The sequence below is a fragment of the Callionymus lyra genome, chromosome 8, assembly GCF_982586985.1.
Source record: "Callionymus lyra chromosome 8, fCalLyr1.hap1.1, whole genome shotgun sequence".
Taxonomy (NCBI): Eukaryota; Metazoa; Chordata; class Actinopteri; order Syngnathiformes; family Callionymidae; genus Callionymus; species Callionymus lyra.
Window position 1 is genome coordinate 2265507 of NC_141825.1, and position 21394 is coordinate 2286900.

Here is a 21394-nt window from a genome sequence, read left to right on the forward strand (position 1 = left end):
GTTATTTTATTTTATTGTTTTATTTTGTATTGCCCTGCAAAATAATCCTGTTTTGTCCTATCTTAACCCTAACACAGGCAATAAGGTTTTTGATTATGATTCTAAATAACATGTTAGCTAGGTAGCTAGTATTTACGTTTATATTGTCTTTCAAATGGTAACCAAACCATGGAAAAATCACCAGTTTAACAATAGTATATAAATAACTACATATTAATTTTGTGTATTACAGTTACATTAGCCAATGGCATCGGGGATTCTGACGGAACCTTTTATTGATGTGGTGGTTTCTTATCGGACTTAACTGTCCTGTACCTCCGGATGTATTCACCGGATGCGCTAGATAGTCAAACTTCATCCCGTAGTCGCTATTATGACGTTTAAAAATGCTCGGTGACATATTGGTTTGGTTTTCGTGAATGTTGAAAGACTGGCAACGATGCTCGTGGGTTACAGCAGCAGCTCAGAGGAGGAATGTGAAACGACTCCAATAAGAAAAGAAAGTGATGAATATGGAGGTCCGGCGAAAAAGAGGAAACTGAAGGAAACTTCTAAAACAAAGTTGGTTAACGTGTGTTTTGTAGAGCACAACATAATGTCTTCTATTAATACAAAACCGTGTATTACGTGAATTTATTTTAAGTATTATGGATACGACATTATCTCTTAAGCCAATTAATATAAATGTTGGTGGCATTGCCGAGAAAACGATAATCTTTGCAATTTTTTACACAATGTACGCTTTTGTTGTGTCCAACCTTTAGTTTTAATTTTTAAAAAAAAGCAATTCTCTGCAGGCTGCCTCTACCTAGTTGCCTTGTGGAGATGTTTCCAGAGGCAGTGGACCCTCAGACTGAAGACAGCTCCCTTCACGGTGGACGAATCCGCTCCTTTAAACACGAAAGAGGGAACTGGGCCACTTACGTTTATTTGCCATGTAAAAACATACAGAGTCACCCACTGAAGCTATGATATTTACCAAAATATGTTTGTTCTCTACACACAGATCACCCTGACGAGGACTTTGATGAACTGTTAAAAATAATTCTGTCTGCTGCGTCAGCAGCCGGAGTTTCTTTGAATCAACAGGACGAGTTTCATCTCAGTCTTTCACAGACTGTGGTGCTGAGACATCATTGGATCCAACCGTTCACCCAGAGCCTGAGTTCGAGACTGGTTCCCTGCAGGAGGTCAGCTGGAGCTCCCCGTCTGTGTTACACCTTATCTGGCATTTAAAGTTTATGCATCTACAAAACTAGTTTATAATTATTGGTTGTTATTTATATTTACAGCTTAATTCCTGTAGGCACATAAACACTAACATGTTTGCTTCCAGGTTTGTGTGCTCAGCTGGTCGACTGAAGGTTTACTGTAATGAAGAGAAGAGCAGGTATATAACCATTCCTTCCTTACTTACTTACTTGATTTCCTTATCTTACACATGGGCAGTTAACCCACTGAAATAAGAAAGATTTGTTCACCCCTGAGCTCAAATATGTGACCATCAACGAACAGTTGATTTTGCTGTAGTCAGCTGTGATTTTACCTTCACATATTTTTGAAATATCCCGAAGAGAACTCACTCATTTATTGTTTTTTCATGAAGCAGGATGCTGGAATTGTTTATTTTCTACTTTGTTACTGCTGAGCTCTAAAATGTTCTAACCTGGACGCCTTTTTCCAAAATTCTCAGATTTAGGCAGAGACCAAAAATAATGAAGTAAATAAGTGAATTATAGCAATTCCGTCAGTGTGTCAACAATGTCATAAATGTCTCCCACAGGACATTCATAGGTATGGAGGTGTTGACTGGTCATGCACAGTTGTTGGACCTGGTCAAAGTGGTGGACAGCACAATTACAGAGTTTAGCCTGGAGACTTTCTACAGGGTAAGGTTAAGTTGCATTCATAACCGTGTGGAATGTAGTGTTGGTTCACAATATTGCTTAAAACCTTAGTCAACCAGACAACCAGGACCCAGGATGTTGAGGTGTGAATAGGAAAGATGGACGATTGACTCAGTTCAGACACTTGGCTAGTAGTGTTGGTCCAATAATGTTGTAAAAAGCTGATAAACAATGATCTTCTGAGGCAACCCCTAGTGGGAGTAAATGGAATAGAAAATAATTGCTTAGCTGTTGAGCTATTTAAAAGGACCTCTCTAAAATATATAAGATCTACCCTTATGTTTAAATCTGTTCAACCCACCCTCGTCCTCTAGGATCCATCTTTCCATGTGAGCCTGGCCTGGTGTGTCGGGGACAAGACGTTGTCACTCAAGAAGTGTCTTCATCAGTTGCAGGTATCCGAAAACAGAAGCTCAGCCCACAGCCAGTACATTTAACCAATGACTCTTCTGTCCAGAGTGTGTTGGACAATCATATGGACGGAGCCTATCTGATGATGCTGGAATGCAAGGAGTTGCGCTGTCGTAGCGGGAACAGGACTTTTCGCTTCCCTCTCAAACAGTGATGTGATGTATAAATGTTTTTTTTTAGTGTGGTCACATTTTGTAATCGGAATGTCATTACTTTCTGTGTTAAGAGATGATTCTTCATCGTCAGTGTTTGTCGAGCATCAAGAGCAAATAAATTAAAAAACAAAAAAAAACATTACTGCAACAAGACTGGGGAAATAAAAAAGTTGTGGTAATGGGTCTGAAAAGGAAATGCAACACAAACTGGTGGAATCATAAAGTCCAAGTCTGCACAGAAAAAGAGCCATTGTTGGGAGTTTGATTTCTTTACTTACAAAAGGCAACAAGTAAGGTAAAACATCTGATGTGTGGATTGCAGATGAGACTTTTAACAACTGTTTAGGCACTTGCACAAGAAAATGGGTCAAATTAACAACAACAACATCTGGAGAATTTAACACTTCTGTTGGAGCAGAGGATGTGCTGATTTTTTTGTGCCTCTTGTAAGTTCAGTTGAGTTTGTAAAAGGAAACTGTCCTGAGATATTATATCAAAGTGAAAGCTGTAGAGGAAAATCTAAATAATACTGTTGTTCTTGAAGATGAATTTGGCAGTTTAAAAGCTTTGAAAACAGAGTCAATATAGCACTTTAACAGAAGCAACTCAATAAAATCAATGATTTAAAAACCTTAATTTAACTATAATATATATATATTTTTTAAACCAGCAGAATAAAGTGATTTTTGAACTTCTATTTTTAAATGTTTTTGTTCTGATAATGTTTATCAGTTTTATTTAGAAGAATCATGTTTAACTTGAGAGTAATCCTAAAACAATATGTATAACAAATGAAATACAACAATATTTGAATTGAATACAGTTGGATAAGGTATTTGGCCTTTATTATCTTTAAAAGTAATTAATTAAAAAACTTTTTTTTTATTGTTTTTGCTCTGACAAATTAATTAATTTAGATCTTAAAAAAATAAGTTTTTTTTATGGAAAGATTTTGAAGAGCTGTGATGGCTTGACTTATCTTTAACACTTAAATTTCTGAAATACTTTCATCATATTATAAACCAACTAGTATAAATGTACAAATAAAAATCAAGTCAGAGCACGAATTAAATTAACTTTGGCACTACAACTTTTAACGACTAATGTTGGTAATAATATTTGATTGTGGCTCATCAAAGTTACATTTGATCCACAGTAGAAAAGTGACTAACCGACACAATATTGCATGGTAATGAAGCTGGTCCAGTGTTTCAGGGTGTGAAGATCACAGTCTTGATGTAGGCCACTGTGGTAAAGTTCAGCAGCATGTTCACATGCTCGTTCCCCGGTAGCTCTTTCAGGATCACCGACTGCTTCTGCTGAGAGATCCATCGCTTGCACTGGATGGCACTACGCAGGTTTACAGTCCCATCACCGTCGCCCCAAATCACTGTGGGCTCCACATCCGGGAACTTGTCAGTGTACTGAAATGATTCTGAAGTGGGGATACCAGTGCCGTAAAGGCAGTGGACTGGCACCCCTGGCGGAGTCAAATCCGAAACCAGCGGCTCCGTGTCTTGGCGCATCATCCAGCCATCCTCGAAGCCCACATCCGAGTAAAAGCGTTTGTAATCCATCACGGTGTAGTTTGCCTTGGGAGTCTGGACCAGAACCTTAGAGGGTACAAAGACCAGGTTAATTTTTTTCATCCACCATGAAGAAAGTTCAAGGCAACAAAGGGAATTTCAGTGTTCAAAACACAGATTTTCATTCACAAAAAAAATGTACACCAACATGAAAACAGTCTTCACCATAATGTTGCTGACTAGATGTTTATATGTTCCAGAAATACACAAGCACATGAGAACACACACACACACACACAGCGTGACACACCTTATCCTTAGGCCAGGTGTGAGCATAGGGGAATAGCCACGATGTGGAGACAGCGGAGCGCTGTTGTCCTCGGATCTTGAGCGGGCTGATGACAGGAATGCGGTTGTTGTCACCTGAAGGAACAGGAAGTGAGGTCAAAAACATCGTTGTGTGACTTCATGAGGTTAATGATTCACCTGAGGCAATGACACGCAGGGTCTTGGCCACTCCAGCCCAGGGAGGCCCCAAGGAGATAAAGGACTTGATGTATTTGTCCTTCCAGGCCTGTGGCTGGTGGTTGAGAAAGTACAGGGTGTACATGTTCCCCATGCTATGAGCAATCAAAACAACCGGACCGCCGGCCTTTTCCGCCATCTCCTCGATCATCTTCTGCAGCGCCAGGAAGTAGCTCTTGTTCTCGTCTAAGGACACAAGCAGTGTGAGTGTATTGGGATGAATGTGTATACATGTGTATTTAAGTATACGTGTGCTAAAAAATAGTGTTTAGGTGTAGCATTGACATGTTTAGTAAATAAATAAACTAAACTAAACTTCTGTGTTTTGTGTCTGTTTTGGCCTCTGTGCTCATCTTCTAACAAAAGTGTTTGTTATTTTGTTTCTTGTGTACTCACTTGGAGCCTTCCTCCAGTCGTAGGGAGCTCCTCTGACATCATCACCTCGGGTATAACCCCATTCCACAAGCGCCTGAACGATGCTGAAAAAATACATCCCTGCAGGAAGATCACAATTCGAGTCAGCTGTCAAGGATCAAACATCCAGAATTTAACTTTTGTTGCCTCAACATACCCACACTGCGACCGCTGGGGTCCAGGTACTCGATCGTGGATGTCTCCCCAAACCCTGGGATCCTGATATTGACACCGGGGGGGGCGGTGGTGGTGTGTGTTGTTCTGTTGTAGATCAACCTGCACACACATGACAGTTTACAAGCCAACATCTTCCTTGCTTGTTGCTAACTCTCAAAAATGCATGTTATCCATTCTTGACGACGGTCTCTCTTGCTGGTTTGGGTAAGTTTTCACAAAACTATATTTTGGGTAACCAGATATGTTGTACTTCTCTACACTTGTATGCTACTTTGCCATCTCTGCTTCGATGCAATGTGCTGTTCTTAGGTGACCTCCCCAAATATACACTGCCACTCAATAATCAAGCCATACAGACCATGCATACAATTACCTCCCAATACTCCCTGTGTTTGCATGGGTTAACTTGGAGAACCTTTGTTTCCCACAGTGAAATAACAAAGTCTCTGTGTGGCCTGTGAAATGCAAGTTAACCGTTCAGGATCTCCTTGGCCTCTCAACGTTTTTTTTTATTTTTGATCAACGTTCCTCTCATTGAAGAGTGTGATGTCAGCGCTGCCATCTGCCCAGACCAAAACGAAAGTTGGTAAGATATTTTCATTTCCCCTTTTTAATTCGCCTTTTACAAAAGAGTTGAAAGTGAGTGACAGCGGTCAGCCACAAGGAATTCACTTATTTTGAGTCTCAGATGATCTTGGTTGGTTCTACAAGACCTTTCTATTGTGTGTCAATCTACCGCCCACCTGGTCCTGCGGCGGTGTTCTTGAAAGACTTCAGTGACTTATCTTCCATTATTCAAATGGAATCTGTTCTTATTCTTGTAGACTTTAATCTTCATGTTAATGACGTCACATCTTACTCTGCTAAAGAACTTTTAACTTTAGCAGAAGCCTTTAATTTCTGAAACATGTTTCTGAATCCACTCATCAAAAAGGCCACATTTTAGACTTAGTTTTTACTCTTGGCCTGGACATTTCTAATGTATCTGTACATGATGTCCATCCGAGTGATCGTTCTCTTATCTTGTTTAACCTGGACTTCATCCCTGAACCTAAGCCTTTGAAAGTTAGGTTTAAAAGGCGTGTTATCTCAGCTGATACTGCAGACAGTTTTTCTGCTATGTTTGACCCTCTTTCCTTTGATGACTGCCTAAATACTGGATCAAGTGGCACCTGTTAAATCGAACTTGAAAATTCAGAAAAAACGGTGCCCTTGGACATATGAAGATCTCCTGAGTCTGAAGAGACTTTGTCGAAAGACGCGTCTCTGGAAGTCCACTAAACTTCTTCCTTGAGTGCTGTATCTCTGTCTGATATTTTGGCACTGGTGAGCAAGATGAAACCATTCTCTTGCTCAGACAACGTCCTTCCTTGTTTATCAAAGTATTTGACGTAATTGGCCACTGGGTTACCGATATGGTAAACTTCTCCCTTTCCACAGGGGTTTTTGCCAATGCATTTAAACATGCCATTGTGGAGCCTTTGCTTAAAAAGCCAGGCTTAGACCGACAGACCAAAGTAATTTCAGGCCTATTTCTAAGCTCCCTTACTTGTCCAAGATCTTGGAGAAGGTGGTGTCTGAGCAGTTATCGTTGTTCCTGGATCAGAGCGACATTCATGAGAAGTTTCCGTCTGGCTTCCGTAAACATCACTCTACGGAGACTACCTTACTGAAAATGTCCACTGTTCTGGTTCTCTTGGATCTGTCCTCAGCCTTTGACACAGTTGATCACAAGATCCTGCTGAGAAGACTGAGGGATGAAGTGGGACTGTCTTGGTCTGTGTTACAATGGTTCTCGTCATACCTTTCTGGGCGCAGTTTTAGTGCATCTGCCAATCAAATGAGGTTTGAATCGGCGGATCTGTTGTGTTGAGTCCCTCAAGGTTCTGTTCTGGGTCCTATATTATTTTTGCTGTACTTGATTCCCCTGGGTAAAATCATTCAGAGATTTCCTGATGTTTCTTAACACATTTTTGCTGATAACATCCAGCTCTACTGCTCATTTGATCCAACTGAGCGAAATCAAACAATGGCTCAGTGAAAATACTTTGCAGTTAAATGTGGACAAAACTGAAACTTTGGTTATTGCTCCTGATGATAAGGTTCCAGGGTTGGGTCAGTACTTGGGTCACTTAGGTCAGTCTGTCAAACTGAGCCTGAGAAACCTGGGTGTTGTATTGGACAGACATGTCTCTAGTTCAACCAGAAACGGTTTCCTTTGGCTGAGAAAAATCTCTAAACTTAGGAAAATGTTGTCACAACATGATCTGGAGCTTGTAATCCATGCGTTTGTATCTTCTCGTCTGGACTATTGCTATATGCTAAGGAGCTGTCTTGCCTGCAGTTGATTCAGAACTCTACAGCGAGAATTCTGATCCGCTCAAGTAGAAGAACTCACATTTCTCCGATCCTTAAAACTCTTCACTGACTGCCAGTTTCCTTAAGGGTCAACTTTAAAATTCTGGTTCTTACTTTCAGAGCTAGTCATGGTCAGGCTCCTCCTTACATCAGTGATCTGATCCAGCCTTACACCCCAGCTTGGGCTCTGAGGTCTGTGGATCAGAATCTACAGAATCTACTACAGAAACTACAAATCCTTCCAGGCTGTTGATACTAAGCTTTGGAATGATCTTCCTCTCTCTTTGCGCTTGATGGAGTCGACTGACTCCTTTAAGAAACATCTTAAGACATTCTTATTTGTGCAGGTTTTTCCTTGATCTTCTGGAACTCCTGTGTTGTTCTCAGTGTTATCTTGACCTTTTAAGTGTACATTTTATTGAGTATTGTTTTGATTGTTTAAGCGCTTTGTGACCCTGGTCTGGAAAAGCACTCTATAGATATAATTTACTTGCTTACTGTCAAGGTAGCTGGGATAGGCACCAATCAATGGTATGAATGGTAGAAAATTAACAAATGAATGTTGTAGAAAATGTTTCACAAAGAGATGAAGACTATCGTCTGACACATAAATCCTTTTGATGTTCAACTAAAAGTCCAGATGGAGACTGTTGGCCATCCTGTTTCCTGTGAGATGTTGAGTGTGAGTCAAAGTACTGTTTGACCAGAGTGTGCTGATAAGAGGTTATCACAACAATGACTGTGTTCAGACTTGAGGGTCAAATCTTTTGGATTTTGCACCGATGTCCCTTTTACCTCCAAAACAACAACAACAAACCAAGTAGTGTGACATTTAGTAAACTTCTTAAGATGTCAAATAACAAGGCTTGTACTTAATGCATTAAGAGAAGATGGTGCAGGTTTTTGTTCCAACTGGTCAAGCACAAAGGAGTAAGCCAATCAGGTGTCGGCCTAGACAAGCAGCACCTCACTGACAATAAACTGATTACAGTCTTCAGACGCCTGATTGGTTCAACTATATGTGTTTGACTGGTTGGATCCAAAACCTGCATTGTCTCTGCCCTTTTATGGACCTTTATGGACTGTGTTTCTAAGGAGAACCAAAACCTTTCTGAGTGGAACTGAACCAACGTTTAGTGACGTGGCATTAAGTTTCACTTCTATCAATACCGTCATATCTTGAGATCATTTTCAAGCCACTGCTTGACTGAGACTCACCTGATGTTGTCGATCCAGCAGTCAATGGCCACAGGAACCAGCAGCTCCAGGTTGAGCCAGAGAGTGAAGAAAGAGTCAGTTTTCTTGTAGCAGATGTAGTGGACCACGCTAGGCTTATCCAGCTTGGCCTCCAGCTGGTTCCCCAGGTCGCCCGGGACTGCAAGAACCAGTTAGAGTATGAGTTTTGTCACATAATCTTATAACACAGTTATACTTGAATAGTAGGATAAGGGATTAAGTCAGGCTATCTTTGTTATCCTGGCTCAATTTCTCCATGATCCCGTTGCACGAAAGTGGAGTATGTTTTGACATCATCATTTATTCTGTGGAACTAGCCTGCATGCTATGTTCCAGGATCTATATGATCTCATCCTTTATCTCAGTCCGAAATCACCACAAATCAATCAATATTTAATACACTGCACACTTCACACACAAAATTCAACTAGACCTAGAATTATTAAAATATGTGTGATCATTAGTTTACATCATTTTAGATAACTGATTATCTTAGATTATTTTACAGAATTTACACTTTTCCACAGACTATACACAAACCATATAGATCCGCAAAGAGTAACGTGATGTTACTTTATTTAAGGATAAACCAAATCAAAAAAAAAACACATTTGTGACAAGCAATGTTTTTCAAATGTCATTTATACAGGCCTACATGAAGGCTCCTGCATCCTTTAATTTCTTATGCCACTGTGGGACTTTTGATAGAACATTTGTATAGCACATTTTAACAGTTTGTCACAAATATGTGTTTTTTTTTGCTTTGGTTTATCCTTAAATAAGTAACATCACGTTACTCTCCGAGTATCTATATGGTTTGTTTATAGTCTGTGGAAAAGTGTAAATGACAAAAATAATCGAAGATAATCAGTTATCTAAAATGATGCTAATGGCTGTGTGAGTGAATCAACCTCCATTAGGGGAGAAGAAACGTCACACTCCACACAAACATGTCTCACGGTTCAACAAAGTATTTAAGGAAATGAAACTCCTGCAACACATAAAAGAGAGAAAGGAAAAGGTCGATAAGCCATGTGATGAGCCAGAAGGCAGATGGGTGAGATCATTCAACCAGGGATAGCAATAAAAGTGACAAAGATAAGAGATGAGTGGCACAGTCAGATGATTACAGTGAGGATTTAAACCGAGCAAATGTGCCTTGGCATGGACCAATTATTTTCTTGTGTAAATAAACGTGTAAAATCAACCAGAGTTGTATACATTTGCAAATGTCTTTAATGCACTCTGTAAAAGTTAACCCATTTATTTTGAGTGCACATACAAGTAAATCTACTTTTATTGTGTTTTTTTGTGATTCACAATGGCATTAACTGTGGGAGTAAAAATATGTGTCGATAAAATCTGAATCTTTTAAATATCACTTTAGTTGAATTAGTGTAAATATCAAGTGGTACCACTCACAAGTCAATCTCAGGTGGAGATATGAGGGACAGTAGTACAGGACAAAATTTGTTCTAGACCTTTTACACACATACATTTACTCTTACACATGTATATACTCACTCTTACACACCTACAGAAACATCTAAAAATATTAGAATATCATGAAAAAGTTCAATATTTTTTCGCTCTCATTTCAGAATGTAAGTAATATTTGTGGAGCGCTCAACCCATATATTATATACAGTAGATTCATTACACATAGAGTGAAAAATTTCAAATGTATTTCTTGAAATGTTGATGATTGTGGCTTATAGATAATGAAAACCCAAAATGCAGTGTCTCAGAAAATTAGAATATTACATAAGACCAACGAAAAAAAGGATATTTTAAACAGAAATGAGCATGAATTACTGCATCAATGTGGCGTGTCATGGAAGTGATCAGGGTAATAAGCCCAGGATGCTTTGATAGCAGCCTTAAGGTCCATCTGCATTGTTGGGTCTGGTGTCTCTCATCTTCCTCTTGACAATACCCCACAGATTATCTGTGGGGTTCAGATCAGGTGAGTTTGCTGGCCAAGTCAAGCACAGTAATACCTGGTCATTGAACCAGCTTTTGGTACCTTTGGCAGTGTGGGCAGGTGCCAAGTCCTGCTGGAAAATGAAATCAGCATCTCTATTAGGAAGCATGAAGTGCTCTTCTGGTGTTGTTCCACTTCGTTTTCTGAAGTGCAAAGTCAACACAACCATCTACCAGAAAATTTTAGAGCACTTACATACTTTTCAGAAGCCTGACATTTCTGTTTAAAATTGCCTTTTTTTCGCTGGTCTTATGTAATATACTAATTTTCTGAGAAACTGCATTTTGGGTTTTCATTATCAATAAGCCACAATAATAATAATAATAATCTCTATTTATATAGCGCCTTTCACAATCATCAACATTTAAAGGAATAATGTTTGAAATGTTTCACTCTATGTGTAATGCATCTACTGTATATAATATATGGGTTGAGCGCTCTACAAACATGATCCTGGGACACAATACCATCCATGAGTTTAATTGAAAAGCAAAAAATGTAATCTTTATAACACTTAAATACAATTTGCGTAATAATTTGGAACACGGTGTATATGTTGGTGTGAGAGAGGAAGAATATATGTACTTGAGAGTGAGTATATATGTGTATGAGCATGAGTACAGTTGAAAAGCCTAAACTCCTCCTAGTTTTCCAAAAGAGATCTCTAGAGGGATTAATAAAGTATCTAATCTAATCTAATCTAAAGGTAGTTGGTTGATTGAAACGGAAGGCAGGTCGCGTATTGCACTCTGATTGGCTGAGACATGTTGTAGTCCCTTAGAGAGACGTCAAATGGAAAGAAATGAGTCACATGTGTTAGAGCAAGACCAGGAGTAGCTTTAAAACATTCTAACATCCCCGAGCGTAGTTTTGTCTTTGGAGAGGAGGGACCTAAGGTTAAGGTTTAGTGAGTTCCAGCGATGCAAAACAAAAGGTTTGGCAACTTTTTAGACCAGCGCTAGCACTCAGGTGGCTCATCTGGCTATACCAGGGGTGTCAAACTGGTCCAGAAAAGGGCCAGTGTGGTGTAGGTTCTACTTCATATTGGTGCTCCGCCCTCTAACAGCTTCGCCTTGGGTTTAAACCAATAGCGAAGCTGTTAGAGGGCTTCGCACCAATTCGTCGAACCTGAGATTATGATAGATAACTCAGGGTTTTTTGTTCCAACCAGTCAAGTACACATGAGTTAACCAATCAGGTGTCGGCTTAAACAAGCAACACCTGACTGACAATTAATTGATTACTGTCTTCAGACGCCTGATTGGTTCAACTATATGTGCTTGACTGGTTGGAGGAAAAACCTACACCACCCTTGCCCTTTTCTGGACCAGTGTGACACCCCTGGGCTATACAAACATTTAAAAACATCACAATTTATAGAAGCTTTTTGCTTTTTTTGTCGATGTGTAGTTTTTGAACTGTGACCCTTGAATAACAGTGAGTGATTTTAGAAAAAATATAGGGTTTTCAATGATTGTGTATGGTTGAATGTTCGTGCAGCAGAGTGGAGAAGGCTTAACTGACAGAGTGAAAAGAATGAAACATTATGACCAGAGACTAAAACATTATTAAGAGACTAAAACCTGATGTCCAGAGACTAAAACATTATGACCAGATACTAAAACATTATGACCATAGACTAAAACCTGATGTCCAGAGACTAAAACATTATGACCAGAGACTAAAACATTATGAACAGAGACTAAAACCTGATGTCCAGAGACTAAAACATTATGAACAGAGACTAAAACCTGATGTCCAGAGACTAAAACATTATGACCATAGACTAAAACCTGATGTCCAGAGACTAAAACATTATGACCAGAGACTAAAACATTATGAACAGAGACTAAAACCTGATGTCCAGAGACTAAAACATTATGAACAGAGACTAAAACCTGATGTCCAGAGACTAAAACATTATGACCATAGACTAAAACCTGATGTCCAGAGACTAAAACATGATGACCAGAGACTAAAACATTATGACCAGAGACTAAAACATTATGACCAGAGACTAAACATTATGACCATGGACTAAAACCTGATGTCCAGAGACTAAAACATTATGACCAGAGACTAAAACATTATGACCACAGACAAAAACATTATGACCAGAGACTAAAACCTGATGTCCAGAGACTAAAACATTATGACCAGAGACTAAAACATTATGACCAGAGACAAAAACATTATGACCAGAGACTAAAACATTATGACCAGAGACTAAAACATTATTACCAGAGACTGAAATATATTTTACGTTTATCTATTTGAAAAAAAGATAATAGCAGAGAAAATATCCATAAGTTATTTTTTCTATTATTCGTTATAATTATAAAGGCAAATTAAAAGAGTCGAAGAGTTGTGCAATGCTAGGTTTTGAAAGTCGAGCTCCATATTCTTGTAAAACTTTGTGTTCTTTTCTAATGGACTATGGTTTGTCCCCACCACTAGCTTCTTGGGTAAGAGCTGTACCGTGTTAGTTTAATTTCGTAAAAGATATGAGAAAAAAAAACTTCACTCACTGAGGACAACCGGGGGTCTCGGAGACGAGGTCTTGTGCCCGGTTCTTCGGTCCAGCGGGACCCCCATACTCTGGCCGCACAGCAGCAACAGTAGAACCAGCAAATAGAAGCTGGTGTTCCTCTTCCTGTCCGACATCGCTACAGTCGGCTCATCGTCCCTACAGCATATTAGGCTTGCGTTGCGTGGAACTGCCGTGGATTTCCCCAGCTTCCTTTAAAAACAACCCACAGAGTTCTTAGCCGAAACAGGAAGATGTTTACCAGATCACGAGTGATCCGCCGTTCAGAAGGTGGCTGTGTAGAGCCAAGAGCAGTCGATTCAAGAGGTAAACACGAGTCAAGACAAAAGTAATCGACTCCCGATCGAATCGATCAGAGTCGTACTACGATGTCATCTGATTGTTAATTATTATAATAATAATAATAATAATGATTCGATCCGAACCCGAATCATATCTCTTAATACGACGGCAAAAATAATCTGCTTGACCTCATATTTATGCACTCGTGGACTTTGATGAATTTGGCTTCCTTTGATCGAAACTATCGACAGTGATAGAACTAAGAGAATTTACACTGCGCCTCTTTAGTCAAAATCTAAGCTACAAAAACCGAGGGGAAAAAAATAGTGCCATGTTTTGTGGCTCAGATGGGTCTAAGATATGTGTATTTGGCTCAGAATTAAATAAATTACTAATTAAAACCACATAAATCAATAAGTCGATTCATCAGCCTGTCTGTCTAAATACTTATCTGCCTTTTCTGTTTGTTTACAGCCCCTCTGTCTGTCCATCCATCAATCCCTTTAGAATTCCAGTGAATGTACGCATAGAGAATAAACGTGCCTCGTAAAGAACATGAATCTTATTTTATAAACTACATATATGAAGGAGCACCAGTAAGAAATGAACTGCTCACAATGGGAAGTAGAACTGACGGTCCTAAGTGCCTCGATGTAATAAACATGGAAGACGTTTAAAGAAAGTCGAAGCAGCTCAACAGTACTTTAATTTAAAATGTAATTACAACATATTGAATAGTTTAATGTACTGTAGTGTAGAATATTAAAGTGTAGTATAGCACATAATAGAATAAAGGACTAAATGTATATTCCATTATTTTGTAAGCATGGTATGATTAGAAGCAAAAATATTTTAGACTTATAGGCTTGTGCAGTATAATCTTTTCAGGCTGTTGCTACTAAGCTTTGGAACGATCTTCCTCTCTCTTTGCGCTTGATGGAGTCTACTGACTCCTTTAAGAAACATCTTAAGACGTTTCTATTTGTTCAGGCTTTTCCTTGATTTTCTGGAACTCCTGTTGTGTTATCAGTTTTATCTTGATCTTTAAAATATATACTTTATTGAATATTGTTTTGATTGTTTAAGCACTTTGTGACCCTGGTCTGGAAAAGCACTATACAAATAAAAATTACTTACTTACTTACAAATAGGCTCTATTTGAAGTTGCTTGATATAATTAGCCTACATTAGATTTAACTGTGTTCCCTTATAAAATCCCCAAATAATAATGAATTGTATACAGTAGTAAGTAAGTAAGTCATTTTTATTTGTATAGCGCTTTTCCAGACCAGGGTATCTTATGTTACACAATGCAGGATTGATGTTGACATCCATGATACAAATGAAAAAGTTTTAATATTTTTGTTTATTTTTTGTTTACAATCACAGTTATTGTAGCTAAACACACCCATGTTTACAGTCAACAATATAAATACCATCAAATAACATGCAGTCCAAGGGGACAGAAAGCAGAATTTTCATGCTAGCCAACAACCTTTGGTCTAGATGAGAGGTCTTGTTTTAACGGTGGGGGGTTTCAAGGTTACCTGCACTCACATTAACAGAGGAGCCTTTGTGGAAATTTGACAAGTGGGATCATGGGTGCATAAAGTAACATACATATGTTCATTGGTGCGGTCTTACATTGACCACCTTTGAGGTATTGCTTCTGCCTTCCAGTATGTCCTGGACTTGGTTCAGAACATGCTCGTTGAACACAATGTCCAAATGGCTCAAGCCTTTGAACTCGGTCACATGGACAGGTTTTTCCTGCATGCCTACCCAACGTTTGCACAGACCCATGCTCAGACTATCCACTGTGTCGTCCCCATCGGCATAAACATAGTCTGTTGGGTCCGAGTTGGGAAAGTTTTCATCGTAAATGTAGGTCACTGGAGTGGGTAGTCCAACTCCATACATGCACCATGTCTCAACATCAGGAGGGTCAAGTTGGCCAGTGAGATTCTTGATTTCCTCCCACATGTGCCTAGAAACAGAGGATTAGTAATAAGGTAAGGTAAGGTAAGGTAAAACTTTATTGATCTTTATTTTATATGAAATTGTTTTTTACCAATAGCCAGCAATTTTTCATAAACAATAAAAAATAATACATAAAAAATAAAATAAGAAGAAAGAACATAAAGAGGAAGAACAAGATGACACAATCTAAGTCTAAAGACAAAGAACATAGGTCAAGAAAAGAAAAACAACAAAGACAAAGGATACAACGACTAACATGGAACAGAACATCCAGATACTCTCACTGCACTCCTGCCCCCGAACTCAGAATTGTACAATTTTAATAGCCCGAGGGATGAATGAGTCCCTGAGTCTATTTGTTTTGCACCTGGGTAGGAGCATTCGTGCACTCATTCTGCTTCTCTGCTCACTGATGACAGTGTTTTTTTTGTTTTTTTTAGAATCCCTTATTAGTCCCGCGAGGGGAAATTCAACCATTCACACATACTGATGTGAGTAGGCATGCACACTTGCGCCAAGTTCACCATCAGGAGCAATCAGGGTGAAGTGTCTTGCTCAGGGACTGTCATCATCCATGATGGACAGTAGTTTGTTCAATGATCTCCTCTCAGCAACTGTCACCAGTGAGTCCAGCTTCATTCCAACCACAGAGCCAGCCCTCATTAATGTAACATTAATGAATTTGGAAAAGCTTATCTTCATTCAAAATGAGACCATAAGACATGTAGGTGGGGAGAAAACCATCACATATCATTCTGGAATATTTCTAGTTTAAAATTTGTATTGGCGCTGGGCTGCGTACCACAAAAGTCGTTTTCATCAACGTACACAAAAAAGACTGCAAAAATATATTTTGTAAACGTGTATGGGTCGTCACACTCAACCACACAAAACACACAACATATAATTTAAAGTGGCCTGCTAGAGTGTAAGGTGTGTATCCTGGGCTAAAAATCAATTAAAATACTAATATAAAGTGCAACAAAAATCTCCAATGTATGTCAATATCGTAACCTTGAAAGTTCTAAGAAAGACATGTTCAAAATGTTAAATTAAAAGATTGGAAGATGCCGAGAAGAGCTGAATTGTTTGACGCAACTCGATAATTGTCCCAAAACAACCACACCTCTCAATTTTTTTATTCCATCGCAGGGTTGTTAAGAGGCAATCTAATACGCCAGGAATGCCTTCAGAAAACATCTGAATGCCTTGGGAATGCCCATTAGGGAGGCGGCTCAGGGGTTAACCCAATTCAAGAGTTTAGTTATCCCAGAAAGTCATTGGAAATCCCCCAGCAGAGGAGTTTTGTTCAGGGGAATGGTGGTTTCTTGGAAAGTAACTTGTTACCAGAATGTTGTTTCCTGATGAAACTCTTGGCAGGTCTAACACGTTTAACTAGTCTTTGGAGGTTTCTCGCACACACATGGTGTATAATATGGTTAGAGCAAACTGCTGTATTAATGCACCACAGCAGAACTATGAACCCGTTTGACCTTTAAATTAAACTTCAAGGTAACCTCAGTTGGTTGCACAGGTAAACAGCTTATGTGGTCACCAGTACAAACTAACACATTTAACTCCCATTTTCCTCACACACTTCCTCCTTCATTATGCTACCTTTCTACTCTTGAGGTTTAGCTTTTGAAGAGAGTCAAAAAAGGGGATGGGGGGCGTGTATTAAAAATGCAAGATAACCCACCACACATGTAAGAGTGCAGTAATTCCAGGTTGATTGTGTGATTTGATTGAATGCTAGTTACCATCCATCCTCGAAGTTGATGTCTGTGAAGAAGCGCTTATAGTCTTGGTTGGTGTAGTTGAAGTTGGGTGTGGAGATGAAAGTGTGGTCTTTAGACCAAAAGAGCTCCGAGGGCAGCATCCAGGGATTGGTGGTGATCATCCTCTGTTCTTCACGGATCTTTATATTGGAAATCATGGGGATGCCGTCATTTTCACCTGGAACACCAAAGACTAGTTTTTTGGCCTCCACCGAAAGCTGATAACAAACACTGCGCTGATACCTGAGGCCATGACTCGTAGGGGCTTCACTGCGCCCCCCCAAGGAGCACCCAGAGAAATGAAACCCCGGATGTACTTTTCCTTCCATGACTTGGTTTGTTGATGGAGGAAGTAGAGTACATAGTGGCAGCCCATGCTGTGGCCCATCAGATAAACAGGTTCCTGGTACTGATCGTACATTTCCTCAACCAAACCCTGCAGCTTTGTCAGATATTCTTGGTTCTCATCTGTTGGACAGAATACATTTTATTAATAATTATTATTATTATAGTTGTCATTCTCATATGCGCAGGATCGTTTTTTTGTACCATGAGATACGTGTGGTTAGTACATGACATTTTATGGCCTGTTATGGCACAGTAAGACATGAAACAACATGGCATGGTTTTAGTACAGAATAGCTAGTTAACTGTCTAAGCACTGCCCACTTACTAGGAGTGTATCTCCAGTCGTATGGTGCTCCTCTAATCGTGGCATTCCGGACGTATCCTATGTTGACCAGGTGTTGGACCATGGTATGAAAATAACCTGGCAACCAACAACATTAAAGGGGGAAATTATTTTTCAATTAAAGAGGATTAAAGAAAAGTCCATCTGACCTGCTAGTTTGTTAAAATCCAGAAACTCAATGGAGTATGTATGTCCAAACCCGGGCACCCGCACCTCCACCCCGGGTGAGTTGGAGGAGCGCCGACTGGTCCGGTTGTATACCAGTCTGTAGACGGAGTCTAATCAGACTTGGAATAAGAAGAGCACACAAGTCTTTGTTACCGGATGTTGTCAATCCAGCAGTCAATCCCGATGGGCATGAGCATGTTGAAGTTGATCCACAGGGGAAACCAGGTGGAGGTTTTCTTGTAGCATAGCCAGCTGACAAGTGTGGGTTTGTCCAGCCTTGCCTCCAGACGGTTGCCCAAGTTTCCTGGAACTGAACACACAAAGACAAAGTCACGTTTTACTTTTCTGCTGTATTAAAAAAAATCAATAACAATATGTATTATCAGCACTACAGTCAGTGTCAGAGGAACACATGAATCAATAACAACTGGACTGAACCACTCAATGTTGGCACATTTGAGTGGGATGGGGACTGTACATTTTAGATGGTCAATATTAAAGCATGATTGATTGTGTGGCCTGCTGTGTCCTTCCCGCACTTATCACTGACTCACTCAAGGCCTATCAGTTCAACACACAAATAAGAAGAGTTTGTTGACCTCAGCAACAGAAGTGTCCATTTTCAGAAGCTGGTTCAGACTGTAACTATTATCAAAATGAAAGGATTATGAACATGCAAGGACTTGTCTGGGGATATATTTTACATTGGTTAATTTTCCTTTAAGTACAAAATAGACACACTTACTTTTCTAAAATATGATTACATTTTTGCTGAAAAGCCTTAATCAACATGCAAATTTGTTGATGTATGTCAAACTAATACTTTGACACCAAACATATGAAGACCACTTTATATATGTTTAGAACATTTATTGAGCTCAGTTTAAGCTCTAGTTTTAATTTATAAAGTAATTGTCAATAACCTAAAACATTTAATTATTCTTGTGAATCTTGAAAAATTATAACTAAGAATCTAAAAACGTTTATTTTCACTGCTACCAAACGCTCGCTTCAAATTATTTTTCAAATTCAAATTCAATAAGTTGTACAATTCTTGAGTTCGGGGGCAGGAGTGGCGTAAAAGTATCTGGATGTTCTGTTCTATGTTAGTCTTTGTATCCTTTGTCTTTGTTGTTTTTCTTTGATCTATGTTCTTTATCTTTATCTTTAGACTTAGATTGTATCATCTTGTTCTTTCTCTTTATTTCTCTTTGTTCTTGTTCTTATTTTATTTTGATTTATTTTTTATGAAAAATTGCTGTATTTGCTGTAGCTATTGGAAAAAAAACAATGATCTATGTTCATTATCTTTAGACTTAGATTGTATTATCTTGTTCTTTCTCTTTATTTCTCTTTGTTCTTGTTCTTATTTTATTTTGATTTATTTTTTATGAAAAATTGCTGTATTTGCTGTAGCTATGGGAAAAAAAACAATTTCAATCAAATCAATAAAGTTCTACCTTACCTTACCTTTTAGTGTTTCGCTGGGACATGTCAAGTGCCTTGAGATGACTTTGTTATAATTGGACAATTTCAATTATATTAAGACTAAATTGTGTGGTATAATTTTGGATATTAGAATCTAGAATATTGTTCAATATAAATAAATAATTAAAAATAATTAAAAATTAAAACGATTTATTTTTCTCATCGTATTTTGTTTGTCATATGCACTCCTAAAATATATGAAATAATAATATTTTACGTTCATTTAAATACCCTTTATAATTAAAATAGAATAGTTTTATATTTTTGCCTAAACCATAGTTAACTTTTTTCTTCTAACGTTTCTCATGCGAACGGTAGACGGTTTCAAGGGCTTCACGATAACGGGCTATTTATCTCTTAGGTCATTATAAAATTACATTGTAATACTATGAAATGACATGTAATAGTAAATTATATAATAAACAGTTTCCCGAAGGAGACCTCTTGAGGGATCAATACAGTTCTACCTTACCTTACCTTAAATTGTTTAAATAAAACATGATACACTTGCGATAAATATTAACTTCAAAGTAACATTCAGGATTTCAGCAGCCACACGACTAATCGTTTTTCCTCCCACCACAGGCGAGTTGCTGAGTATTAGAGGAGACACTGATTTAAAAGGTGGTTATTGTAAAAGTATACGCACCGATGATAAGCGGAGGAGTGCTGCCGTTGGTCGAAACTCCACTTTTGGCTTCGGGAGGATAAAAGACGTCGAGAAGCCAGGGGACGGAGTGATGGAAGCTCAAAAACAGGAGCACCACAACAGAAAACGCGTGTGTCTTGGAGACCATGTTTGGTTCGTCAAGCTGAGGTCAATTGACTGATCTGCTATAGTGGGGGGGAGAACGGGAGAGGCTGGGAAGAGGCCAGTTTAGGGTCAACGAATACAGACCGCGGACTGGTCCCCTTGCTGGTTGACTCTTGTTATCGCAGGTGTTATTGGTCAGATCCAGTTTGACATGTAAATGGGTTCATATGTTTAGAAAAGATGTTCTTGAATACAAATATGTTGCTAAATGGGGGTCAGAAACGTATTCTGTTTTGGACTCGTAGCCTCGCACATGCGCATGTGAATACTGTACTTTTGCGTTTCAGTGCCCTAATACTTGAAAGTTATCAGTACAGGATTCACAAAATTACAGTATCAACACGCGCATGAATAACGGCCTCTATAATAAAGTCAGCAACCAGGCAGAAACAATCGATCACTGTTCAGATCGCATTGCAGTATACACAAACTGACGATGTTAAACAAAACATTTATTGAAAACGTTGTTTTATAGTGTTGGAAAACTTTTTTTCAAGTGCATTCTATTTTTGAAAAGATATGAGAAACGATTTATTGAGTCATTATTGTGACCATCACTGGTGTCTTGTTACCACAGGGTGTCGCTGTTGTTATTAGTGTGGAGTACGGACTAGTTACTGCCCACAATGCACTGCTTCGTTGCACGAAAAAGACACCGTGTGGTGGCAGTAATGAAATGGACCACAGTTGTCTGTTTACAACAAGAGAAGAAGAGGATTTTTTTTATTCAAATTGTATTGTATTTTATTTTGAAGGAAATGAATTAAAAGGAGGACGTGTTATTATTGTATTAAGTATTGCTGTTTAATGTGTATACAACGTTAGAATTATCGCTAGATTAATTGAAAATTACTAAAAAATTATATAAAATAAAGTCTCTACAGACCATGTTTCTGTATTGAAACGCAGCCATCCTATAATGCGATCTGAACTGTGATTGATTGTCTCTGTC

The 21394-nt window shown here is 38.7% G+C and overlaps 3 protein-coding genes across 3 annotated transcripts; 1 reads left to right on the forward strand and 2 right to left on the reverse strand.

The window, feature by feature from the left end:
• The first annotated feature begins 331 nt into the window (after nucleotides 1-331).
• usb1 (U6 snRNA biogenesis 1) lies at nucleotides 332-2679 on the forward strand. The gene is made up of 7 exons (XM_087797086.1): nucleotides 332-561; nucleotides 798-937; nucleotides 1007-1190; nucleotides 1337-1390; nucleotides 1784-1889; nucleotides 2222-2302; nucleotides 2365-2679. The coding sequence occupies exons 1-7, from the start codon at nucleotides 440-442 to the stop codon at nucleotides 2470-2472; spliced, it is 795 nt and encodes a 264-aa protein (XP_087653212.1). The 5' UTR covers nucleotides 332-439; the 3' UTR covers nucleotides 2473-2679.
• Nucleotides 2680-2723: 44 nt separating this feature from the next.
• pla2g15 (phospholipase A2, group XV) lies at nucleotides 2724-13679 on the reverse strand. Its single transcript, XM_087797085.1, has 7 exons — nucleotides 13222-13679; nucleotides 8692-8848; nucleotides 5096-5214; nucleotides 4921-5019; nucleotides 4486-4710; nucleotides 4310-4422; nucleotides 2724-4086 (listed from the first exon to the last, which is right to left on the reverse strand). The coding sequence occupies exons 1-7, from the start codon at nucleotides 13355-13357 to the stop codon at nucleotides 3685-3687; spliced, it is 1251 nt and encodes a 416-aa protein (XP_087653211.1). The 5' UTR covers nucleotides 13358-13679; the 3' UTR covers nucleotides 2724-3684.
• A 1191-nt stretch (nucleotides 13680-14870) lies between these two features.
• Nucleotides 14871-21372, reverse strand: lcat (lecithin-cholesterol acyltransferase). Its single transcript, XM_087796795.1, has 7 exons — nucleotides 20278-21372; nucleotides 18294-18450; nucleotides 18122-18237; nucleotides 17955-18050; nucleotides 17525-17749; nucleotides 17264-17459; nucleotides 14871-15510 (listed from the first exon to the last, which is right to left on the reverse strand). The coding sequence occupies exons 1-7, from the start codon at nucleotides 20423-20425 to the stop codon at nucleotides 15150-15152; spliced, it is 1299 nt and encodes a 432-aa protein (XP_087652921.1). The 5' UTR covers nucleotides 20426-21372; the 3' UTR covers nucleotides 14871-15149.
• Nucleotides 21373-21394: the final 22 nt, after the last annotated feature.

Bases quoted from the DNA above. Each gene is read 5' to 3' on its own strand.
- pla2g15 (XM_087797085.1), bottom strand. From the start codon at position 13,357: ATGTCGGACAGGAAGAGGAACACCAGCTTCTATTTGCTGGTTCTACTG. The intron at 5,020-5,095 runs GTATGTTGAGGC...ATCTTCCTGCAG, and splicing joins CCCCAGCGGTCGCAGTGTGG to GGATGTATTTTTTCAGCATC. The intron at 4,087-4,309 runs GTGTGTCACGCT...GTACCCTCTAAG, and splicing joins ACACCTGGCCTAAGGATAAG to GTTCTGGTCCAGACTCCCAA.
- usb1 (XM_087797086.1), top strand. From the start codon at position 440: ATGCTCGTGGGTTACAGCAGCAGCTCAGAGGAGGAATGTGAAACGACT. The intron at 1,191-1,336 runs GTCAGCTGGAGC...GTTTGCTTCCAG, and splicing joins AGACTGGTTCCCTGCAGGAG to GTTTGTGTGCTCAGCTGGTC. The intron at 1,391-1,783 runs GTATATAACCAT...TGTCTCCCACAG, and splicing joins TGTAATGAAGAGAAGAGCAG to GACATTCATAGGTATGGAGG.
- lcat (XM_087796795.1), bottom strand. From the start codon at position 20,425: ATGGTCTCCAAGACACACGCGTTTTCTGTTGTGGTGCTCCTGTTTTTG. The intron at 18,451-20,277 runs GTGCGTATACTT...TTGTGTGTTCAG, and splicing joins CACTCCTCCGCTTATCATCG to TTCCAGGAAACTTGGGCAAC. The intron at 17,750-17,954 runs GTAAGTGGGCAG...TCTGTCCAACAG, and splicing joins CGACTGGAGATACACTCCTA to ATGAGAACCAAGAATATCTG.